Source organism: Pyxicephalus adspersus, chromosome 3, assembly GCF_032062135.1.
Source record: "Pyxicephalus adspersus chromosome 3, UCB_Pads_2.0, whole genome shotgun sequence".
NCBI lineage: Eukaryota > Metazoa > Chordata > Amphibia > Anura > Pyxicephalidae > Pyxicephalus > Pyxicephalus adspersus.
Genome location: NC_092860.1, coordinates 14331878 through 14358033, shown reverse-complemented (window position 1 = coordinate 14358033; position 26156 = coordinate 14331878). Strand labels below are relative to the sequence as shown.

Below are 26156 nucleotides of genomic sequence, written 5' to 3'. Positions count from 1 at the left end.
GTGCCCATTTCTCTTATGTGACAGCACTGGTTTTTGTGTTGGCTGCTTGGGAATCTAATATTGCTAAATAGAGGTTGGGGGCTGTTTCTCTCTAATAAAATCTCCATACAGCCCTCAACTTGTGTGAGCTCAGACTAGGGTGACTTAGAGAATAAATAAGGGTTCATCTCCTTGTATCACCAGGGAGGATAAGTGTATGCATAATTTTGAGCTGGCACTAAAGAGAACCTGTTGCTTTGTCTTGTCTGGTTGACTTTATGAAAGATGTTGGACCTGTTGACAACCTCTATCTCTCCTGATACTGTGAAATAGGATGAAGAAGTCCACTTTGCATCCGACTTTTCATTATTTGCCACCACCAATGTATGTGTATATATATACCTTCCCTACCCTCCAGCAAAGCAATCAGTCCTATCACTTATTGCCTCACCTTTGCAGTGACTTTGGCCTTTGTTCAGAAAGGAGACAGATTGTAAAGCTGCGACGAACGATCCTGCACGATATCTGCGAACGATCGTATGGCACCGATCCTGTACATACAGATAACGACACGATCGTTAAAGGATATTGTACACACGATAGATGCGATCGTTTGAACGATACAGGAAGTGACGTGCACCACAGGAAGTGAGCGAACGTTCGTTCATCGCGCATGCTCAGACCATGGACGATCACTGAACGACCGTACACACGATAGATGGTCAACGAACGTCGTCCAATCCGATCCGCCGGTCCGGTCGTTCATTTTCAACGACTATCCTCGTTCGTCGGCGGCGTTGGATACTTTTTTTACTAACGATTTTTGGCCAATCGGTCGTTCGTCGTTCGTTCGTCGTTCATTTCCAACGATAAAAATTGGAAGTGTGTATGCAGCTTAAGTGATGTTTAGGATCATTATGGTGCACTGAGCCCAGTCCAGAATAAAAACATTGTGAACCACCCAATATTTACTTCTTGCAATTTCCCTGGAGGTCTTACCTAGTAATGTCTCCCAATCATGGCAAGATTGTTTTGAAAGGGATTTCCTAATGATTTAAAATCCTGCTTTTGAATCTAACGTGCCTGTGTAATAGTAAGAGCTCACAGGGTAACTTTTTTGCATAAAGACGCCATTGAGCTAAAGGATGACTAATAGTAGAGAATGCCTGTAGTGTTCTGTGCAGCCTTACCTTCCTCCTTGGCACTTGACCAGTATTTACATGACCTGGCTAGTAAAAATTGTCCACTCAAGCTAGGTTTGCCAACTTGCTGGCATTTTACCACCCTGGCTAGTAATAATTGGTTTCATGGGCAATATTATTCAAAAGAAAATGACCAAAGGGCATTGGTTCCCAGTAAAGGTGGCGACCTTACCTTTGTCTGCTCCCAATGGTACGTCTCTGAGGATTTTTGCAGTGACATCTTACTTCATGGGTAAGGGATTCTGCAATAAGCAAGGGTACTCTCTGCAGCAAGCTTCTGCAGCCTAACACTGGCTGCACCTGCATGAAAGGTAAGTTCCTAATTAGAGAGGAGAGTGAGAAAGTTTGGAAGTTTGTTATCATTTCCAATGACAGTAGAACAAACAAACACTGCCAAATGGGGACCATATAAAATTAATACAAAAAAACAACAACTTTGTAACAGTCAAACAACACATTTTTAGAGGTGTATATATCCACTTCAAAAAGGGACGACTGAGGAGGACAGGGGAACTTGAATTTAAAAGAGGGACAGTCCCTCAAAATTAGAGGCAGTTGGATGGTATGAAGATGGGCATTCCTTCCAAATCAGGGATGGGAGGATGGTATGAAGAGAGACAGTCCTTCTAAACCTGAGGCAGTTGGGGGTATTGACAGTTACGGGGTATGAAGAGGGACATTCCCTTCAAATTGGGAGGTATGAAGCGTATGCATATTCTTTTTTGCCTTAAGCCACATACAGATATCATGTTTATATAGTGGCAAACAATCTTTTGCGATCATTTTACACTAGAGAAAATCAATTAGGACTAACCGTAGGCTTATCTTTGCGTCTTCCTCTATAGGAAGCAACAGTGGTTCTTCTTAGTCAATTAGTGGTCTTAGGGAGATTTGAAGTAGCTTGGTTTTAAATGGAAAGTATTGGTTTCCTTTCCATATTCTTGAATCCAAAATAATTATTAAGCAGATTCATGGAAAGTGTTTTAATTGTATTTTAAATAAAGGTAATTAGTGTAAAGCTCACTCAGTTATGTCCCCCATCAATACATCAATTTCAATACCAAGACCAGTCTATACCGACTGAATGTGAGTGTTTCAATGTTCGTTATTTTTATGTCACAAAAAATATCACCTTGGTTCACAAGAAAAGGTCATTTAGGTGAATTGAAGAAACTATTGTAGGATCTCCGGGCTTTAATGTTGCTTTCAGTCAGCCATGCCTGTGTTTTTTAACCATCCACCATACCATTCATGACTTATCTGAACTCTATCAATATTTTGTTTTGCTGAAAGAAGAATTATTGAAGCATGTTTCTGATATGTTTTAGTATATGATTCTTTCCTTTAATGTAAAAGGCTTTTAAAGTATTTGGAGCAATTTGTTGAAAAGAGTAGATATTAAAAGATATAAATTTATTACAAGGCAAGACCATCATATACGTTAAATGTTTCCAATAACATCACACTTTCAAAAGCAAACATAAAAATTTAAAATAATACTAAATCAAACTAATCCATCTATTCTCCAATGCTAATGTATGAACTCTTTAAACGCTTTGCCATAGTATTTGGAGTAATATAGCAAGTTCAACATTTTCAGGGGTTTCATAGCCTAGATTAGCCATCCATACCAGGGTTCTTTGGAACCCTAGGGTTTTTCCAAAGTTTGCTAGGAGTCCCTTAAACTGATTGGCCTTCCTTTGAGGCCTGTCTGTATAGTCCTGGGGCCAATACCACTTGGTGACCACTCTAATGATGTTTATAGGTGTCTATAAAGGACGTATTCTAGCTACCACTGTAAAGCGCATTCTTTCCACTAGCATCAATTTCAGAGGCTTTTTTTTCCATTGACCTCCAAAATATTAATTTTAGTAATCGTTCCCCGAGACGTGAAAACTAATTCAGTGGTTTCCTAAAGGGTAAAAGTGTTGAGAAAGAGAGGCAAATGTTTTCTATATGTGTAAGAATCCCAAATTTAAAAACAATGTAATATCAATTTCATTTTTTTCATTTTATGTAAAAATATAAAATATTGAAATTGACAAAAAGTGTTTAAAAAAAACCTTATTAGCATATCTTCTTTTATTTACAAAAATGAAAGATTATTAATGAAATGACATTCTATGTTAAGTATTGTTTGTTTCTGCAGAATTTGAAAGATGATAGTTGACCTGTCTTGTCCTCTATTTTTACAGATGAAGCTACTGCTGGCTCTAATCTTCATCTTGATGTACATGGAATGTCAAGGACACCGTAGTCATAGATGCAAAGACCCCTCTGAGGAACATATGAGGACCAAGCTATTGAGACTGGCACCAGATGCCCTGATCTACACCAGTCCAGACGTTGTGGCTGACATTAAAATGAAGAAGTGCCCATCTAGCATCAACGTCTCCTCAGAGCTGATGCAGGACAGAAGTATTTCTCCTTGGTCCTACAGGTAAAAATCCTGTCTTCTGAAGTCCTTCTGTTGTGTGTTCTTCTTGAAGAATACAATGCTTGTGGACATTATCGACTTTTTCCTAAACATACTTTCCAATGTAGGGCTTGTAACACAGTTTATCATTTCAAGACAGCAATGTCAGTGTTTTTAGCCCATGGGAAGACGTTAGGTAGAGTGTGTTTCTGGAGGAGCAAAACAATGAACACCATGGGCCTGATCCACTAAACCTGAAATGGATTTTTTAAAAATAATTTGCTATTAGATTGCAAATGTTTTATTTCCTAGATTCCTTTTTAGATTTGCCAGATCATCTACGTTCTCTTATGATAGTGTATCTTCTCCCATCTTGGAGAGCTTTAATAAATCAGGCCCCAAGTGTTGTGTGTCGTAAAGCTACCTTGGCGTGTCTTCACTTCACTGCATTGGATTGCAGCACACCATAAGCCTAGCGTGAACCCAGCAATAGACGTCTGACAAAGTAAGAACAGGGAACAATGTATGGTAAATAAACATATCTGGCGAGTTCTTAACCTACCTTTACTTTTCATTTTCAGGATCAATGAAGACTTAAACAGATATCCCCAAAGGATTGTTGAGGCCTACTGTCTGTGCAAAGGCTGTGTTTTATCCAAAACCAACTCAATGGTCAGTGTGCCATTCTACAAAGAAGTGCCAGTCTTATACAAATCTTCCAAGTGTAAGAAGTCAAGATTCATCTACAAATTACGACACATTAGAATTGCTCAGTTCTGCATCTGTCGATTTCCCTAAATGTCTTCAGGCAACGATTGTCAGTGATCACGAGTGAATTCGCTTTGATTTTTCTGGAGATTCTGTTGTTAAAGAATAATTACACAGTTCAGGTTTAATGGAATGACCTTCTTCAAGTTATACATGCTCTTCAACATAACTCAACCAAACATAAAAATAATGAACGTTGAAACACGTACATTCAGTCGGTATAGACTGGTCTTGGTATGGAAAATGATGTATTGATGGGTGACATGAATAAGTGAGCTTTACACTAATTACCTTGATATAAAATTACAATTAAAACACTTTCCATGAATCTGCTTAATAATTATTTTGGATGCAAGAATATGGAAAGGAAATCAATACTTTCCATTTAAAACCAAGCTACTTCAAATCTCCCTAAGACCACTAATTGACTAAGAAGAACTCAAAGGCACTTAAATGAAACAAAGTCTATAAAGTTTATATAATAAATATATCAAAGTTTTGAATGTTCTTCCAGTTCACTGTGTCTGAATAATTTGTAAACATTTTTTACTCTTTTTGTACAGGGTGTTATTGTATAAAATAAGTTTTTGTACTTTTTGTATGATAAGTTGGGTTTCTCTTTTATCAAAGTTATGAAGTTGTACACTCTTTTTTTTTTTACCAACTACATATTTAAGATTTCTAAAGGACTTTTGGCACTTACTCTTTCTTCAGTTGACTGAAGCTAGCTCTAGAAGATGATAAGGCCATATGGACAATCAGGAAGGTTGTATATAATATAGACTGACGGGTCCGCTCCATGAAGCTGCATGTTTGCATTTTGTATGCTTTGTAATGTAGAGTTTATATGTTTTAATAATAAAATGAAGGATAACTGCGTGCTGGTAAAATCATTTTTTTAACTGTACCAATTGCTGTGTCCTGTTTTTATCCATAAGTAGTCTAATGAAGACCAAATGCCCTCTCCTATGGGTTTAGTTGTATAATAGAATATATTTTTCCATTAGGGTGGGCATGGCCAATCAGATTTCTGGTGGCATGGAGAACTTTACCCTGCATTCCATGATAGCCGTAAGTGTCACCTTCTATATACCCTTTAGAAAAGCTATTGACAAATTATTGATCCAACATTTCTATATCCAGTGCACTGTAATACATTTCCTGCACATGTATTTCTGAGCATCAAATAAAATCGATCAGTAATTATTTATTTTGTGAGACTCTGTCTGAATTGCCCAAGCAGCTGCTGGTGGGAGTTTTGCTTGGCCACATAACACAAAATAATGATAGAGGAGGACACTATAGGCAGTAAAAGACACTAAAATGTCTTCATCAGGTATTTGAACAGTACACAGACTTGAAAATCAAGGGTTGGGCATATCAGAAGGTCAGTGGAGGTGACATTAGATACATCTTCAGGTTCTAGAGTTCAAGACTGCATATAACGAGAAATACTGTGATTCAAACTAAATTATGAGAGTGCACAGCTAAAGTGCTAGATTTCAATCAACAAGGAAACTTTCTGTATTGGGATAAGCGTGTAAGATCAGAGCAACAACATTTTTAAAAAGGTAGGTTTGAAGGCTTGCTTTTTAAGGAACCTATAAGCCAGCATAAGAGGATGGAACCCTTTCTCTAATAAAAGGAACATATCTTTACTTGTTGGAACTGATATTTTTTAGACATGTAAAATTCTCTTTTATAGGTTTTATAAAAAAAAAAATTACAGTGCAAAAATAAACCTAAAAAATAAATTTTAGCACCTTGCACATAGGACCCCAGTCCTTTCTGCAGCCTAGCAAGCAAGCAACCCATCTGAGCCTTCAAAGACCATCTGTAAAACACACCTGACTTTCAAATAATTGTCAACTGTAGCACACTCCTAAAATAATAATAATAAAAAAATAAAGCCTTACTTAGGAAATCATCAGAAGCAGCCTTTGCACCCACAAAGGGATAGCACCCATGGTGAACCTGCCCAACCCCCCCCCCCCCCCACGCTGCCTTTCCTTGTATGAGGACTTAGATTACCGACATTCTATGGATGATATACTGAAGTAGTTAAAGCCCAAACTTCTCTCACCCGCTCTTTTAGATTGTCCCAGCATTATTTTCATTTTTTTATACCTTCTTCTTGTAGCAAAAAACAACTTTTAATACACCCCGTGACATCTTTACCAGACTTTTCAAATCCTTGTAGGGGCAACTGCTGGAAGTTCAGGTAAGCCTGGCCAGAGGTCCGAGCTGCGGCCACGGATTCCCCTTGCCTGACCAAGGGGAATACTCTTCAGGACTAGTTTTGTATTTTACTGTTATTGTACCCCTGAGGAAGCGTGAAAACGCATGGGGTATTTTCTGGAACGTTTGCTTACCACAGATCTCCAGGTTACAGTCCAGGTTTGTGGACTAATATTCTTTGTTACTTGTGATTAGTTGTTAACTGTATAGTGCCGTCTCTGATGGCCTCCTCATAGATCACTTACGGTTGTAAGGATCCTAAATATTTACATTGTACTTTTGAGAAGCACTGTATCTTTAACACAATAACCTTGCCTATAAAGACCCCTCTGTTCTGTCTTCATTTATGTATAACCCTTGATTCATTTAGTATATCCACAGCTCACTGTACATTAGCGTAATAAGTAGAAAGAATGGCTCTTACATCGCTGGCCAATGGGAAGAATGTCATCCTTACAGATAGCCAAAAAAGATCATTGGTGTCACTTAAACTGCCCTGAGAGGTACAAATTGTTCAAGCAACCCCTAGCAACCTCTGGAGGAACCCTGGTTGAGAAACACTAGCCTAAGAAGTCAGTGCTGTACTGTACCTATGGAGGAGCAACTTTGTCACCCTACTTTGTGCCTCTTATCTAAGCTAAGTTCAAATGGGCATATTTTGACCACAGAACCCCTTTGGTGCACCATTGTTAACCATTCCCCAAGCATCCCAAAGCCCTGATTATGACTGAAATGTATTGGAGCAGTGGAAATCCTTTTTTGTACAGCCATTGTCTACAGTAGGGTTTCACTGGGGTTTCAAAGTGTTTTTTTACAGAGCAGTTTGCTGTTCCACAGACATTTAAACATTTTTAAAAGTGGTTGCAAACGGCTGAAAAGCAAACTCCACTGTTTGGAGTAGAACATCAGGACAGCGGATATTTCATCACATCCTACATCCCCATCAATTTTATACAGCAAACACATGCCAAACCCGCTAGTGAATGCTCCTGGATGCCTTACGGTTGAAGCTGAGTGCCCAAGAGTGGTTAACTATTAGTCTGAACTTAGCCTTAAACTACTTGTCCTTCTCCATATTTCTATACCATAGTGGGTTGAAATTCAAACGAGAACTGGGTGGGCAAATTTCATCATTTGAAATTTCTGTTCAGTGCAGAGGAATTTAAAGGGATGCCAGATTTACAGTATATCACATTACAATTTCGTTCTTGGTTTTAGCAGTACTTTATTTCTAATTTCATTACCTCCTTATTTGGTCACATCAGGTCCTACCCGTTTCTTTCCCTATTCCATAGGCTGTACATACAGCGTTAAATATTCAGTGGGTGTTTTCTTGCTCTGTGGCTTTTAATGGGTGTGATTGATATGTTGAGCAGCAATGACTGATTATTTAGCTGGTATAATTCTTGCTGTAATAGGGTGTGGTGTCTCCAGAGCAGCCTGCGTGCTTAGTTAAATGTTATTTTATACCTATCACTGTGAAAGACCTTGTCTGATGAAATAACATGAGACGTCTTCATGTATGCATATTGCTGGACAGCCCTGTGATAGCTTAGGGGTGCGTGTGACTTCCTTCAAAGGTCATATATTCAAAAAATAGTCTTTACCATACCGAAGGGTTCATTGTAAGCATTAGAGGAAAACAAGATGTGATCCAATCCAGCAAAATTCTCAAGGCTCTCCAAGACTGGAGAATATAAACCATCATGAGACAACCTGGGTCATTCAGCAAACCTGGAATAGATTTGCTGTTAGAAGGTTCAATTCTGAACCAGATCCATTCTAGGTGTGCTGGATTACCCAGAATCTCCCATGAGAGTCCGTCTTCTGCAGTCTTAGAGAGCTTTTACAATTCAGGTATATCATACGGCCCTTTTGTACAATGCCACCCCTTGTGCCATAGAAACATTTTCAATTACCAATGCTAGAATGTGGAGATAGAACATTTCACGGCTTTCTCTAGTGACTCTGGCTGTTCCCAGGCAGCTGTGATGTGACTCAGTTACTGGTTCATGGAGACTTCAGGCAGCTTTAGGCTCTATGGAGGAATCACAGACGAATGCCTGCCAACTGTCCATGGCTGAAAGGCTGAAAGGCTCAAGGGCCCAGGAGATGCACAGAAACTGGCAGTCTAAACAAGCTCCAAAGGTAGCCAGAAAAAGGACAAAAGCAATGACACTTTGTGCATATTAAAGTTTATAAAAATGTTACCCTGTGCATTGACCACCAAATGCCCTTATTATACATATAATAACAATTTCATATTTAACTAACCCATGCACCTCCTGTTGTCTATTAGATATAAAACAATAGTGCATGATAATCTCAGATGAAGACTATCTACCCAATCTGACCCAAATCAGCTTAAACACTGCGGCTGCAAATTGATCCATTGTGATCGTTTTACAGCGTCAAAAAGCGACAGATGAACTAACTGCTTTTCTGTTCTCTGGAGAGGGGAGGGAGGTGAACAAGTAAGTAGCACCTCTTTTGCTCTCCTCCTTTGACATGTATAGCGTTCATTCCCCATCGGTCGTTCATGGATCGGTTCTGGTGGATTTATGAATGACATCCCATGTCAGATTCTCACCAGAGATAGGCACAACCATTCTTATCCGGCAAGAATCCTCTGACGTGTGTACCTAGCCTAAGGGACTGGCCAAACCTCAACCAACTTGCTGAACTACATTTATATTATATAGTATAAGTACCTAAATCTTATTATCAGTCTCTTGTCATTCCCAGTACAGAGGTAGAGGTATTAGCAGGATCTCTTTTTCATTCAAACAGCAATGTATTTCGGCTCCTTCTTCTCCCATAACAATGCTGTTGTTGGACGGATGACACCTGTCTATTCTTTAAATTTACCAAAGAATGCGGTGTCACCTGTCTGGCAGTGCTCACTGGCAGAAGCTTATACGTTGCAGATAGAATTACAAATACTTTGACAGATATGTTCATACATTTTTTTTTAATTATGTATTTAGCTGTTTGGAATCTGGTGTTCAGCTTTAAGATTTCAAACATTTTAACATTACAATACAAAAAATGGTAATATTTCAGACTTCTCATTGTGCATTATAAGAGCATGTCATAGATCCAGTAGGAGAATAATGGTGATTTTGTAATGTAATAGGGCACTTGTCCATTAAACCTTTGTATTGTATTCAAAATAAATACCAGGTATAAGAGGGCTGAATAATTGTAGAGGATGAGAGATTATTGAGATATATACAACTCTATAAAGCATGTTTGCATCAAATGATGCAATTGGCCCTCCCAGTTCTCCTTTGGGAACAACAGAATGTCAACCTCCTATGTGATGGAAATGCAGAGAAGGTGAAATTTGTAACTCTTCCTTCAATAGGCCACTAAAAAATGGCAACATGAAAAATCAGATTTAAAAACTCATTAAAGTAAAAATAAGGGAAATTGTTACATGTTCCTGAAAACTTACTGAAGAGTGGAAGCATGAAAAACGTGAACTGGATAGGTTGGCAGGGGGTGACTACGTGCCGCAGGAACTAGTGAGTGTAAAATGGTAATTATTACACTGTATGTTCTGTGTTAATCATCAAGGGTGATGAAATCATTGCGCTATATCTAAATACTTTGGTGATGATGCCATTCCAAATTCAAGGTGGGTCATTAGCTCTGTGTTTCTACCATATATATATATATATATATATATATATATATATATATACACACTGGTGCCATCAATTAGGCTGTGACCAATAGTCGTGTGAACAACAACAAACAGCTCTGAACAGAAATGACAGGACTGATTTTCCACAGATTCCAATGACCAGTTTGGTAATAGTTTTAGAAGTGGAGATGAGTTTTCCTGAAAATTGGAGAAATTTGACAAAGTTCCACTAATTTACAATATTGGATTTGGTATTTTTTAAGGATACAGTGGACTTGAAATGATACCTTTGGGCAGCCTTTCCTTTTTACTCCAGAGAAACCTTTTGAATTATTTTTAGATTAAGAAGAACCCTTGTTAAAACCAATTCATTAGGTGTCAATGAAATAAATAGCCATTACATTAGTGGTGAGCTGAAAGAATGTTCCCCTTATAGAGGAGGTCTGAGTACCATCCTAAAGACAGATAAAATGATCTCTGGTCCCAGGCTACTGGCTTTAAAAATTGCTTTTGATTCAAGAATTCTGCAGGCACCACTAGGAGGCAACTTGGGTATAGTACATTGGGATAGTACAGTGACCAACGCTACTAGTAATATTATTTGTGACAATAATACAGATTTTAAATAAATATACTAACTAATAACATACAGATTGGCACATTAATGAGGAACCAGTTTTGCTTTTGGGATCAGGCAGGGCTTTATCGAAGAAAGAGACTTGTGATGTCCCTTCTGCAATAAGTGACCTTGCTAGCCCGATCGCCACCCTTATCTGTCAAAAAATCGCTAAGCTTTTCCTGCAGCTAGAACTGAGTGAGCTCCCCAATACATGTAGGGGGGTACGTCATTCTGGCCCGGCCAAAAAAGAGTCAAAGCAGGAAGAGAAGAAAGAAGAAGATGATGGTGCCTGAAGTGGAACTGGACAGGTATATGTTGGTAGGTATATGTTGGCTTCAGCTGACAAGTGAAAAAATAAAAAATGGTGATCATACAGGTAAACTTATTGTATTGTGGATGGGACACCACCTGTGGACCTACCTGGTCACAATTCTTAAATTTTTGGGTTTAGTTCTGCTTTAAAGCCCTATAGTCTATACCAGACCGCTTGCTAATCCACACGCAAGTTATTGGGCAGTTACAGGTGACTGGACTGCCTATTACCTGCCCATCTACCATCTTCTCTGTGCTTTAACGTAAAAGGGAATGGGAGCTCCCTCCAACTACAACTACAAAACCAATCCTCCTGCATAGCGAGAGAGATGATCACGTTCTGGGGCTTTATGGTAGGAAGTTTCTGCACAGAGGAAAAAAGTTTTATGATAGATTACTGCACTGATCTCTAAGAAAAATACAAAGGATACCAAGATACAAGTAAAGCTGCGTACACATGTGCAATTTTTGTCCTTGGAAAGGATCTTTCACGATCCTTTCCAACGACAAAGGACTACACGATGCATGAACGGTGCTGTACATACAGCACCGTTCTGCTCTATGGAGAGGGGAGGGGGGAGCGACGGAGCGGCACCCTGCTGCGCGCTCTCCCCCTTCCCTTGCATTAGGATCGGTCGTCGTTCATCGTTCGTGGATCCGCCAGGACGGATCCAGGGACGATGAACGACACCGACTGTACACACGCCATGACATGTGTACGCAGCTTTAGAATACACATCTTCTGTATTAGGACAATCTTGCCTTTTCCCAGAATTTTGCTTTAAATTATAATGATAATCAACAGATTGATTATAAAATAACTGAGTCATTTTTCTCCATAGTTCTATTGTACCACATTTACAATACTACTGCTATCTATTTCCTCTCGAGAAATGTACTTTCTTAGTGATTCTTCATAGAGAATCATAGGGAGCTTTCTGAAGACCTACAATGCCATGATATCTGATGAAAACAGAGTAATTACAGGAAGCACTGATTCTGCTAAATATACCGAACTGACTGGTAATAGAAAAGTGAAGACTCAGCTCTTCTGGGACTAATCTTAGGGATGGGGTAGCAGGAAAAGTACCAACGCCTAGTAGACAGCCCACGCGAGTGTTGTGCCTAAGGGCAAGGCAATGCCATTAAGTCCAGCTTTGGCAGTCATAGCCTCCTTTTAAAACTGAATTTAAAATAAAATTTTACAGATGTGATCTCATTTTTATTTAAATTTTATCTATAAGCAAAACCCTTAAAATAATATTCTGGCACTTTTCTAAGAAGTTTATCAAAACTCAAGAATAAAAAATAAATATATGTTGGCTTACCCAGTCAATGTGGTGGACTGTATTGGTTTTCTTTTAGGCTACGTACATTTTCTGTAAGTAAAAAAAATACATGGTGATCAAACCAAAAATTCAATGTGCTTCCTCCTGTGTACCTAAATGAATTGCCAAACTATGTTTTAAGCTTCCCGGTTCTATTTTGTGTTCTGTAGTCTAAATCAATAGAGCAGCCTAGGGTGACCTTGCTTTTTCAGAGATACAATATAGTGAATTAGCGTTGTCACCCTAGAATGGGAAATGTGTTACAGAAGAAGGCAACTAATGCGGCTCTAATGTCCTGGCTCAGGATCTCAAACTGCAAAATAATACATTTTTGGGTCCTCATTTCAGTTTATCTATGACCACCTGACCCGTAATGGAGACCTGGTGATTGCAATTTACTCCATGCTGCTGACCTGGACCACAACCAGAAAATTCTGGGCCCCGTAGTAAGTAAACAACTTGGCCCCCTCCATTGTGTCTAAAAGTTCCAGCATTTCCAAAACTCAAGTTCTTCTGAATAAGGCCTTTAATAAAGTTTATCCTTCCCCACCCCACTGTTGGCAGCCATGCTGGTGACCTTGCCACTACATGCCAGTGCTTGTGCTACTTGTGCGGTGTTTGAGGGATATTCCTTTAGCACTCAAAACCCCCTCAAGCTGTGTTTCTCAACATTAATAACATGGGTGTATACCTATGCCAGGTAGACCAGATCCTGGAGGCTAAATTTTGTGTCTTCGTCATGTTGTGAATGACAATAAACCTCTTGCGAGGGAAAAAAAAACCTTGGATTTTCTTTTTGCTTTTTGTGAATAATAGTAGGCCCTGAATTTGTATTTAAAGTCTGAAGTACCTCTCTGCAGCGAGTGTGTTGGAAGCTCCAACAATACCTAAAGATGGCCTCCAACTCTAAATGATTCCAAATTTTGCCACATCCCATCTTTATCCAGCTACAGCAGCCTCTGCAATGAAAGGGTCACACTGAAATCAGCAACATGATCCCAGATCCGGGCAAAACTGCTCTTTAAACATAGAATGTCTTGCATGTGGATGGGGCATCAGTTGCCCATTGCCTAATCTGGAGACCTCTGCCACTGCTATGGCACACAAGCCACACACCTATCAATCAATGAGATACTAGCGCATGCACATGGACATCAGGCTTGTTTCACAAGTTAAAATAAAAAACTACAATCTCACACCACATACTACACATTTTTAGGCCCTCAATAAACCAGTGCCACATGTTACATGTTACCTGTAGAGGTAGTAACCATAATAAATCCTGGATTATATTTTTTTTTCTTTTGTTTACCAGGGTTGTTATTGAAGGTGGGTGTGCAGTCTTGTTTGCTTACACAAGTATTATCTGATTTACACAACACTAATACCTTCAGCTGACATTATACCGGTGGCTGTTTACAATGCAATAAGCAGCATCTATAATGATTATTGTGCTCTATGCCTGAGGCTTTTGGAAAAGACCTTCTAAGGGAAAACACCACATAGTCTGATGTTATCGATGAAGAGTGTGACCTTTCCAGGGTGTACACTCCCTCTATTACTCACAGCTTAATCAATGATTCAATGTACCCCGCTGGAATTTACCTGCGTGATTCCTCATGAGTCCTCATCGTCTATCATCTAGAAAACTTCCAGTAAAAGCAGTCTAACTATGCGTTTGCACCTAATGCAATACTTTTATCCAGAACTGAAGACACCACATTCTGAAATGAATCTGCGAATATAAGAATGTAAGGATCAGTTTTCCATGTTTGTTTCTAAAATCTACCCAAGAAAACCTAATGATAATCCCCAAGGAATACAGGTAACAGAGAACTGTGGGGGAAGAGTGATAAGGACATGAGTAGTTGTTGGTAGCATTTAACAGGACTTGTCTGAACTTCAATGAAAAAAACAGCTTCATTGGTAATGTTAAGAACAATCTACAGTATTATATCCACACCATCTGGCATTTACCAATGTTATTTTACCATAGCTACAAGTGATGGGTGAACTGTTCTGGGTTTGGTTCCTAAAACATTCTTTAAGCTTCATGGACCCAATTACTATGAACCCATGTTGGGGAATGTCCACGATGTCAGGGGTGGTATCAGGGTACCCAATGGGAAAGGGGGGTTCACCCTCTCCGTTTGTCTCCAAATTGGTATTAGTAGTTGTTGGTATCATTTAACAGGACATGTCTTGTAATGTTGAAGACCTTCCCTGAATTAAACGCAGCCTCACTTGTACAAAAAAAAAGGTTAAGAACCATCTCCAGCATCATATACACACTATATGGCACTCATATATCATGATAATTCAACATTGCTACAAGTGATGGAGGAACTAGTCTGAGTTTAGTTCCTCATACATTCTTTAATCCTCACAAACCCAATCCTGACAAACACATGTTGGTGAAGGCTGCCCACTAATTAGTAAAAAAACAGTCTGCATCCAAATTGCTAATGAAAAAAGTGGGACAGAATTCCTATTTGCTGGAAGTTGTCTGGGGTGGTACTGTCAGGGTACCCATCAGGAAACACCTTTTTCACTTGTTTTGGAGCCCATTTTTTAACCAACACTAATAGTGGGGAAAAATTAAACTTTCCTCTTTGAGTTTTTCTTCCACCTCTTGTGGTGCCTTCAGGATTAGAAGTAAGTGGACATCTGCATTGGACAAGTCGGGAAATTAATTGACCATTTCTTTGGGCTTTCGATAGACTTCAAATAGTATGTAAACCCTAACAATGAACTTCTCCTATAACCGTCTCATCTCTGCTGATTATTGCTCCCGGGTTCCTAATCCTGGTGGAATGGGTTGCCTATGACCTGCTGTACCTGGGATATACATAGTCCATAGTCACGTCAAGGCCCCCTAGAAGAACTTACAATCTAATGTCCCTGTAATAGTCACTGTCTAATGTCCTTTACAGTCTAACTCAATTTATGAAGGATCAACAATTAATCTACCATTTGTTTTGGGGATGTGAAAGGACACCATGCAAACATCTGGGGACATAAAAACGTCATAGAGATGGTGTACTGGTTTAGACTCAAACCCTAGTGCTGCTAGTGCTACCTACTATGCCAACATTGCCAAAACTGTTTATTGGCACAAAAAATACCAGTTCATCCTTCCAGGAATCCAGTATACATGTAGCTTGTATCAGTTGGCTTTCCTTTGGGTTTTCTGTAAATTTCAGGACACCTTCTCTTATGTCAAGGAAACAAGACGAGGGGAGTTCTGTAGTCCAATTCCCTTTTTTTTTCTAGAGTGACAATGCTGATTTTCTGTAGAGATTGATTTAGTTTTCTGTAGTGTAGTATGGAGCATGTTTGGACAACATAATACTCCTCCCCATCTCCAATGTGTTACTGCCAGGTTATTTCCTAGGTAAGGAAAGGTAAAAAGAATCCTGAAAAAAAGTTTTATGGAAAAAGATGATACGACGCAGTATTTTGTATTACATTTTGGTTCTTGGTCTTGGTTGGTATTACTAATTTTGTTCTTTGTTTAGATGTTATTTAATCAGTTTAACTGATTGAAGACCACAAAGAAGGGGAAGGAGGGCTACATGCAACCCAAAAATGTCTATGTATAGCTCAGAAAAATGAAAGTAAGTTTTTTTTATCTAGAATTCATAAAGGCTCTGCACTGGAGTTAGTGCGCTGATATGTAGAGTTCATTATAACTTATCAGCTGATATTTGTTTAGTGACTACAGTCCTGATTATCTCACCTCCGATAAGGGACAGCTAATCCTCCGAGAAGATAAACACAATGGATGAACTGGGTCAAGAGCCTGGGGCTGGTTCTATATTGACCACACTTTCAGATTTGTACCAGTTAACAAAACAATGACGTTATACCTGTTCTGGGGCTGATCACTTTCATCGCGGGGTGCGTCATTTCAACTAACTAAACTAACACAATTGTCTTTCTGAACAATTTTATTATTGAATAAGGGAACCCTTCCAATATGTTAGATGATTCCTGTGACTAGGTGGAATTCCACTCAACAAGTTTTGGCTACAGAGCTACGGGGAGATCAGATATTTGGTAATGATCCATTTGTTAAGGAAAGAATATCTTTGCTGTAAGATGTATAGAATGTGTTGTTTGAAGCCTTGAAGGGAATTGGTTAGCTAGAATAGTGATTCAATCTGTTTTAATAAATTTGACGAGGGTCAACAATTTTCCAGGAAGAAAAATGATGAACAAAGGAACAAAACCAGGATAGTTAAATGAAACTTTTGATTTTCAGGAGCCAAATAAAACTCCACTGCACTCCCAAAAATACAGTTATTTGTTGCTCCATCTCAGCTCCTATTGGAGGACATTACAGTATATTATATTAGTATGAGTATAATAAAGTTTTGAAACACAAAATCATGTCAAAATTATAAATTAAAAAATAAAATATAAATAAAAAAAATACATTTGATAATAAATGTAATTAATTATGTATTACAATTATTTTTACAGGTAATCCCCGAGTTAAGGACATCTGACATACCGATGACTGGATACGAACGGGCTTCCCTGCTCGCTCATGTGCAGGATGGAGGCTTGGAAGGGGGAGGGGACGGTTTGCATGACTTGCAGAATTCTTTTGCTAAACACAGCTGAGGTTGTGGGTAATCTTAGGAGCTGAGCTGATCTGTAACATCTTGTAACTCTTTAATGACCAAGACAAACTCTGTAGTTGTTTCTTTTTGCATATCAAAGCACAGCTTGCTCCAGAAGCTAAGGAATTTCTAGGCTCCATAAAATGTTTTATTTTATTTTACTTTGTTTGTGATTAACTCACAGTGAGGTTTTTATACAGTAACTGACACCATGCTGCATAATATTATGTTGAGACAAACATGTGTCTTAATTGCATTTATTAAAAAAAGTGTACCTGTTCTGACTTACATACAAATTCAACTTACAAACAAACCTACAGTCCCTATGTAAGTCGGGGACTACCTGTATTATTATTACACAGTATTTATATAGTGCCGACATTTTACACAGTGCTGTACAGTGTACATAGTCATGTTACTACCAGTCCCTCACAATCTAATGTCCCTACCATATCCATATGTCATTACCACAGTCTAAGGTAAATTTAAAGTGTAAATGATTACATTATACCATATAGCCAAACAAATATGGAACCATGGTCATTACATCTATATGTAGTATCAGTTTGCTGGATATCCCATTTGAAAATCATAAGTATTAATGGAGTTGCTCTCCCCCCTTCCCTTACTTAGCGGCTCGAACAGTCGTTACATTTTTGGGAAGACTTTTTATATATGAGGTTGGATAATAATGTTGTAGGAGGACCTGCATTGCAATTTGTTTAAGTCCAGTCTAGAGGTGTCCAAAAGGATTGAGCGCTCTGTGCAGGTCAGCCAAGTTCCTCCACACCAAACTCATCAAGAACAAAGCCGTGCCAGTGTAGAAAAAGTTTTCTCCAAACTGTTACTCAACGGTAGACAAGAGCACAGTTGTCTAAATTGTCTTTGTATATTGTAGCATACACGTGACACTTTACTGGAAACACCTGAACAAGCTATTTATTAGGGTGGCCATAAAGTGTACAATGAATAGAAATTTCATAAAGATGAGGAATTTACGTCTCCTTTTCAATGCACATTTAGCCTTGTGTCTTTACCTGGAACTCTTCTTATTAGGCAACAAGGTGTTTACGAGGAAAGGCAGGCATATGCTGTCATTACTCTATTGCTGTCAGTAGAACTGGTATGTTGACAATCAGTACTGCCAAGTAATGTCCCCACCTTATAAATTCCACGTTATGTAAGATGATCTAAAGTTGGTAAACATTAGTGATTTGCAGTGCGTGCGAGACAGCATGGTCTGCTTTATCCAGGGTAATGCTAAGTCAGCCATGTGATAAGTCACATAGTAATGACCCCATCCATAGAACGGTGGCCTTACAATTAGAAATGGGGCCCTACACGTGCTGTCATTAATAGGAGTGGTGATAGAGAGCTCTCCACTGCAAAGCCTTTGGAAGAAAGACCCCCTGTATATTATTACTCTTCTTTTTATCCACTTTTTGGTTTGATGTTCAGACCTTTTTAAAAATCTACTATTTACCTACCAAAAGTTTTACACTGCATTGTTATCTGATTGAAAGCTTAAATCAGCTTAAATCAGGTGAACATCAGTTAAACACATACTAGGTACAACAAAACAAAAGGTGCTCCAAATCCTTCATTTGGCTTTTTGTTTAAAGCAACCATGTATATACTTCTGGAGACTAATGTGATCTAGGGCTCCTTTAAGATCCAAATCTCAAAAGGATTTCATACCCCATGGTGATTTAGGTATCCATGTTTTCTCATCTCATCTATCAAAATGTTGTTATAAATGTAACAAAAAATACATAAATATACAGAATATAAAGATATATACATAATTGTACATTCCCATTTATACTCTTATTATCTTTTGTATCACACATTGCTTAGACCTGTTTATAGACGTTCTGATATGTCTGGCAGAGGTCACCATCTTGTTTGTAATCTCATGCAACGTTCCATGCCGAGGTGCTCTCCCAGCAGAGATGCCAATGCATGCCTCTTAGGCTGCGTACACACGTGCAATAATTATGGTTGGAAGTGCACAACAACACCGATGAATGAGGATTGTCACTGGAAACGAACGACCGTCCCGGCGGATCTGATTGGATGACGATTGTTCGCAATCTATTGTGAGTACGGTCGTTCAGTGATCATGGATGGTTCTGCAGTACACTTTCTCCTTTACATGTCCCTCCCTGCATCGTTCAAATGATCGTATCTAGCGTGTGTACACTGTTGGTGGATTATATTTGAACGATCGTATTGTTACAGCATGTACAGAATTGTGCACAATAGGATCGTTCAAAATATTCGTGCTTAATTGTTGATCTGCCGTTAGTCGATCGTTTTCTAACGACAATTATTACATGTGTGTACCTAGCCTAATTCCTCCAGTAGGAGGATCATAGGCAGCTACAGAGTGCAGGGGTCAGGTTTACAAAATGGTATAGAGTGCAGAGTGAATTGGGCAATGGTACAGGGGTCAAGAATACAAAATAATATACAAAGTTATTTTTGTATATTATTATAGAGTATACAAGGGTCAGGATACATACAGGGTATAGGGGTCAGGAATATGTAATGCTATATAGAGTGTAGGGGTCAAAATACAAAATGGTATACAGAGTGCAGGGGTTAGGAATACAAATTGATATACAGAGTGCACTGGTTAGAAAACAAATTGATATAGGGAGTGCAGGGGTCAGGATACAATAAATAAATAAATTATCATGGGCAAATGTGCACATACATTTACAGGGGCCACCAAACCTGAACCTACAGGATTCACCTCCAAATGGTTGGAAATACAAAACTGATATAAAGAGTAGAGGGGTCAGGAATACAAAATTGGTATAAAGAGTACAGGGGTTAGGAATACAAATTGATATACAGAGTGCAGGGGTCAGGATACAATAAATTGAATAAATTATCATGGGCAAATGTGCACATACATTTACAGGGGCCACCAAACCTGAACCTACAGGATTCACCTCCAACCTGTGGTAGCAGCAAACCTAAACCCCATCCATACCGCTGTTGTGGCATAATTTGTAATAAAAATATACAACTGCCAATCAAATCTCTGCCTCCACAGCAGTGCTGCTGTAACCACTGCACGCTCCCCTCACAATACCTTGGGTGCATCACGTACATGGAGTAGCAGGAGCAAACAAAATATAATATTAAGTCTCCAGGGAGATCCAGCAGTAAGGAGTGTGTCCAGTACCAAGCTATGTTGCTGCAGCAGAATTTGAAGATCTGAGATTGCTCATGACATACCTGGATAATAACTATGGTTGGGCAGTGTTACAATTTCTTTAGCAGGAAATACACTTTTCTGGCATATATAGGCTGTATGTAGGGTGGGGGGTCAGTAGTACAGAATACAGAAACAGATAAAATGGGAGGCCAGCACTGAACTGACTTCTAAGTGAATAAAGATTTACGTCTTTAATAACAATTAAGAAGAACTACACCCAGCATTACACCCAAGAATTGGGCTCCCGGCTGCCTTCCTAAACTGGAAATCTAGTGACGGAATCAAAACCAATGACAGAATGGAACCATTTTATATGAATGATTGTGTCACCTGGAATGCTTTAAGGTGAAGTTTAATCTGCCTATATTTTACCTTCCCTGGTTCCTCCCTCCCACCCCATCAACATGCTAATAAATTATTAAATATAAACTTTTCTGTTTTTATTACTCACTTCTACATGCTTCTCGATGTATTTTACAATTATAACTAGAGCAATAAATGAAGAGAAATCTTCTAATGGGGACACATGTCTCTCTGGCAACGCTCTATGGTGGAAATCTGTTAATTTAGGAGAGATTTCTTCTTATTTCCTGTTGGGTCTAAATGATGGGAAGTGAAGGGAAATCTCCCAAACAGGATTATCGACAGCAAAAACATAGGAGTTTTAAGTCTTTCCTACAAGTGAGACTAATTCATGCAAATCGAGACTTTAGCAGAACTCCAGCCAGACCAATCAGTGACCCCATTAACAAGGGTATTGCACTTGCTCCAAGTCTGTGTTTGGATAATAAAGTAACACCGGTCCCTGATACAGCTATCCCTGTGCATTAGGGTAATAGCACCGAGTGAGCGCCACTGTGCGAAAGACCACAGGTAGCCCAAAATGCACCACAAGTAACAATAATACAATATACAAGTATACAATTGCACACGATGCCCTTGCTTTTATGACGGGAGCAGTTCTTCATTCAGAGGAGGAAACATAACTAAGTGGCCACAGGCAACTTATCACTTCCAGGAACTTTGCAGCAACTGCGTACAACGGCATGCAAAAAATTGGTCGAATAAGAGCAGTTGAGCTGCGGTTCATCATTCTTCAAACCAATCCTTATCACTACACTCAACGTGCAGGGGTTTCTTGTGCTACTTCTCCCTGCGGCAGGCTAATATTAAGCCAAATGTAATACATGTAATAATATATTGATCTATACAGACAGAGCTGCAATATGTTGTGTTTGTTATATTCAGAGTTCAGCTTTAAATGCACAAAATAGCCACATAGAGAGGTGACACCTGCAAAAACATTGTGCATTTGCATTGTCCCTTCTACAAAGTCTACACAAACCTGACCTTTACCTTGGGTTAATGACATTGTTTACAACTTGAACATGAAGCCGTTGTACACGCTTGGCTCTGAACACGAGCCTCTTATGCTGGCAGCAAGCATCGCATTATACAACACCTTGTCAGACAGCACCATCCAAGCACAAAAACAACCTCCCGGCCTAATTACCAGCCAATTGTACAAGTTCCCTGACCCGCACCTTACTCCATTCTAACCGCACTTGGATAAATATTTGCAGCTTTGTATTTCTAGTGGGAGGTCACAAGTGTATTTTTGACGGTTGCTAGGTAGTCAGCGCAAGGTGAACCTAAGTGGTGCGGAGTGATTCATTATAAATAGGTGACACGGAAGAAGGTGGTGGTCACACCTGCCCAGACTGGTCGGACCTGATACCAGTATATTAATGTGTTCACAATGTATGTGGAGTGGAGCAAGGCATGCAATGATTTAAAGAGTTATTAAGGAGCAAATGGTGCCAACTGGGTGATCAGTGTGCATTGCAAACTTAAATTTATTACACAGTATTTTTATAGCACCATCATATTACACAGCGCTGTACAAAGTCCATAGTCATGTCACAAACTGTCCCTCCCTCTGTCTTTAACAGAGTCTAAGATGAATTTTGGGGGGTAGCCAATTAACCTAACTGCATGTTTTTGGGATGAGGGAGGAAACCTACACAGACATGAGGGGAACCTGCAAAATCCATGCAGATAGTGTGCTAGCTGAGATTCAAACCTGGCACCTAGAGCCGCAAAAGCCAGGGAACTTAGCTCTGAGCCACCATGCTGCAAGGAGCGAGGTGCAAGGTGCGAGGAGTGAGGTGCAAGGTGCGAGGTGCAAGGTGCAAGGTGCAAGGTCCAAGGTGCAAGGTGTGAGGTGCAAGGTGCGAGGTGCAAAATGCAAAACTGTAGCTTGGCATGGCTGTGCTGTTGGCTTTGTAGATTGGCTTTTCTGCCGAGCAGGAGGTTGCAGTGCAGTTACAGCTTCCATACACCTGTGAACCATGATCATACTGCCACATGTTGCATCCCCCCCACCATCCATCCATGGGGAATAGATGGGAGTAGTAATAGGCCATTGACAATTGCCCACTGTCGTTAGGATCCAGCACAGCAGTTGGGATTTCCAAGTCGCTGGTTATGTGCCAAGCATCTAGCTGCCAACCACTGCTCCCACCATCCATCTAAACTTAGTGTGCTTGAAATTGTTTGCAAAAATGCAGTCTCCATGTGCGCCCAAAGCTAGCAGTGAATAGATTGGAGCTGTTGCCATTTAAAACAAACTTTGCTGCAGATTCCTTCTATTTCAATTCTGAAGAAATAGCTAATTGTTTTACAGTATTACTTTCATGTCTGGTTTTATGATATCCACCTGAGCAGATATCAGTGTTTCAATGAAGAAAGCTGCAGTAATTCCATCCCTCTAGTGGACAAGACTAAGGGTATGTACACACGTTAGATGATTGTCTAACGTGTGATGATGATGAGAATCTGGCGTGAGTACAGCGCTCGTCTGACGTCATTCATGGATCCGTCCTGGCAGACTAGTGTGTAAGGGTGGCATTCTTCAATGACAATGGCCAGCAATGTAAGAGGCACCATTCCAGATGTAGTAATTATAGGAGGGGTTCCCTGAAGACCTAAAAGTTATTTCAAGGGTTTCCCTAAGTTAAAAGGTTGAGAAACGCTGCTCTATGGTAATAAAAGTTCATGGCCAATGAGGGAGCGATTCCACGGAGAATAGTGCACTGCTTTCCCACGAGACCGAATGCATTGCTAGCGTCGTCTGTGTGACATGGCCCTTAGGCAGTATCTCACTGAAAATAAAAGTTGCAGGGGATTTCTGACATTTACTTACTTCTTATTTAATGCTTCTGCAAAAACCAAAAAACCAATCACAGAGGCTGGGAATGACATTTCTGGGGACATTCCCTACATGATGACATTCAGGTTGCCATACAGCATCACAGATTGTGACAGTTACAAACAATTACAGCAGCTGCAGAATGAAAACAAAAGGTGATTTTTTTAAATATGCTTTATTATATTTATTTATTTTTATAGAGTGGAGGTTTTCTTGATGGAGAATGTGTGTTTTGCCCATTTAATAGGTAAACTCAATGTTCCTTAACAAGAGTTCCGTGTAACCTTAGGGTTCTTCCAGAGGTTGCTGGGGGTTCCCTGAGCAATGAGCAGTTTGAGCCTCTTTTTTCTTAGGTGACACCAATGATCTTTTTGGCTATCTGTAAGGGTGACATTCTTCCTAATGGTCAGCAATGTAAGAGGCATTCTTCCCACTGACCACCATTGTAATTGTCACACAAAGAGAGACAGGACCACTAGGGGGCGTATGGAGGTGGTGCAAGCCCTGAGAAGGGCCAAGGCGCAGAGTCTAAGCAGTAACCAGGTTTTATCCAGAGCCTCTGATGGTGAGGATGTTGCTCTGTTGGTTACGGCCAGGTTGCGGTCCTTGGGCACAACAAGGCGGGGAAGCATGGACAGGTGGATAGTCAAAGAAAAGCAGGGGTCAAGACAGACAGCAATGACACAGGGGCCACTGTGGGCACAGGGAACACCGGAGACACTGGAAACAGCAGGAGGCACGGGAGAAGCAGAGATCTGTAATAATGTCCATGGATAGATGACACCAGGGTTCTGTGGGAATAGGTAGTGGACGAAGTGGTCCTGCAGGGGCACAGGTGTCAGACTTCATTTGAGCACAGACAGCACAGGCCTTGACATAATCCCTCACATCCTTATGAAGATCAGGCCCCCAGTACTGTTGAGAGAGAAATGTGAACGTTCTATTCATGCCCAGATGACCAGAAAGTTTGGAATCATGTGCCCTTTATAACATCCTTGTGCGAAGTTGAGGTGGCACCAAAGTTTTGCTGGGAGGAACAGCGGACTCCTGGATAGAGGTCAAGGCTAGGACGCTAGCTGGAGGGATGATAAATTCTGACTCCACAGCAGTCTGGGAGTCCTGTGAGTTGAAGGAGCGAGAAAGAGCATCAGCTCTGGAGTTAGCAGAACCAGGTTTGAACGTAATGAAAAAATCAAACCGAGAGAAGAATAAAGACCAACGAGCCTGCCAGGGGTTGAATCGGCGAGCTGATTGCAAATACTGGAGGTTCTTGTGGTCAGTAAAAATAGTAATCTTGTGAGGGGAACCCTCCAAGAGGTATCGCAATTCTTCCAGAGCTAGCTTGATGGCTAGAAACTCCCTGACCCCAATGGAGTAATTCTTTTCCTCTGGGGAAAACTTCCTTGAGAAGAAGGCACAGGGGCGTCTGGCTCCAGTGGGGGGCTGGAAGAGAATAGCTCCCATTCAAATGGAAGAGGCATCAACCTCAATGGAGAAGGGCTTGGTGACATCTGGCCTAACCAGAGCTGGGCCAGAAAGAAAAGCTTCCTTTAAAGAATGAAAGGCCTCAATAGCCTCAGAGGGCCAGTTCTTAGGGTCCACATCCTTCTGGGTCAAAGCCGTGATGGGAGCTACCAGAGTGGAGTAATTCCTGATAAACTGTCGGTAATAGTTCGGAAATCCTAGGAAGCGCTGAGTAGCCTTAAGACCGGAAGGCAGAGGCCATTTGGAAAAAGCTACAACGTTTTCTGGATCCATGAAGAGGCCTTCTTTAGAAACAATGTAACCCAGGAAGGGTACCTGGGGAAGTTCAAACAGGTCCTTCTCTGCCTTCACATATAGTCCGTTGTCTCTGAGCCATTGTAAGACCAAGAGAACATTTTGTCTGTGAGTAGGCACATCAGGGGAAAAAACAAAGATGTCATCTAAATAGACTACAACACAGATGTATAAAAGGTCTTGAAACACCTCATTACAAAATGCTGGAAATCTGCTGGGGCATTGCAGAGACCAAAGGGCATCACAAAGTATTCATAATGCCCATCTCTGGTGTTAAATGCGATTTTCTGTTCATTCCCCCTCCTTGATTGGGATTAGATTGTGTGCACCTCTGAGGTCTAGTTTGGTGAAGATCTGTGCACCATGGAGATGGTGGAAGAGCTCAGGAATGAGTGGCAGGGGATAGCGGTTCTTTATGGTGGTGGCATTCAGACCGTGGTAATCAATGCATGGACAAAGAGTCCCATCCTTTTTCTGAACAAAGAAAAACCCTGCCCCAGCAGGGGAAGAGGACTTATGTATAAACCCCTGTTGCAGATTTTCTTTGATATACTCACTCATTTCCTGGGTCCCAGGGGAACTGAGGGGGTTCACTCGACCTCTTGGAGGTGTGGAGTTAGGAACGGGGTCTATTGCGCAGTTATAGGACCGATGAGGAGGTAGTTGCTCAGCCTTGCGCTTGGAAAAGACATCCTTGAAATCTATATATTGACTGGGAATATATGCTGCAACCTCAGGAGTAGAGAGAGCAAAGGCTTGATAGGTGTGAGCTTGGTCAGGCATTTGAAATGACATCTT

General features: G+C 40.2%; 1 protein-coding gene across 1 annotated transcript; it reads left to right on the top strand.

The window, feature by feature from the left end:
• The first annotated feature begins 1788 nt into the window (after window positions 1–1788).
• LOC140325378 (interleukin-17F-like) lies at window positions 1789–4395 on the top strand. Its single transcript, XM_072403202.1, has 3 exons — window positions 1789–1845; window positions 3377–3621; window positions 4179–4395. The coding sequence occupies exons 1-3, from the start codon at window positions 1789–1791 to the stop codon at window positions 4393–4395; spliced, it is 519 nt and encodes a 172-aa protein (XP_072259303.1).
• Window positions 4396–26156: the final 21761 nt, after the last annotated feature.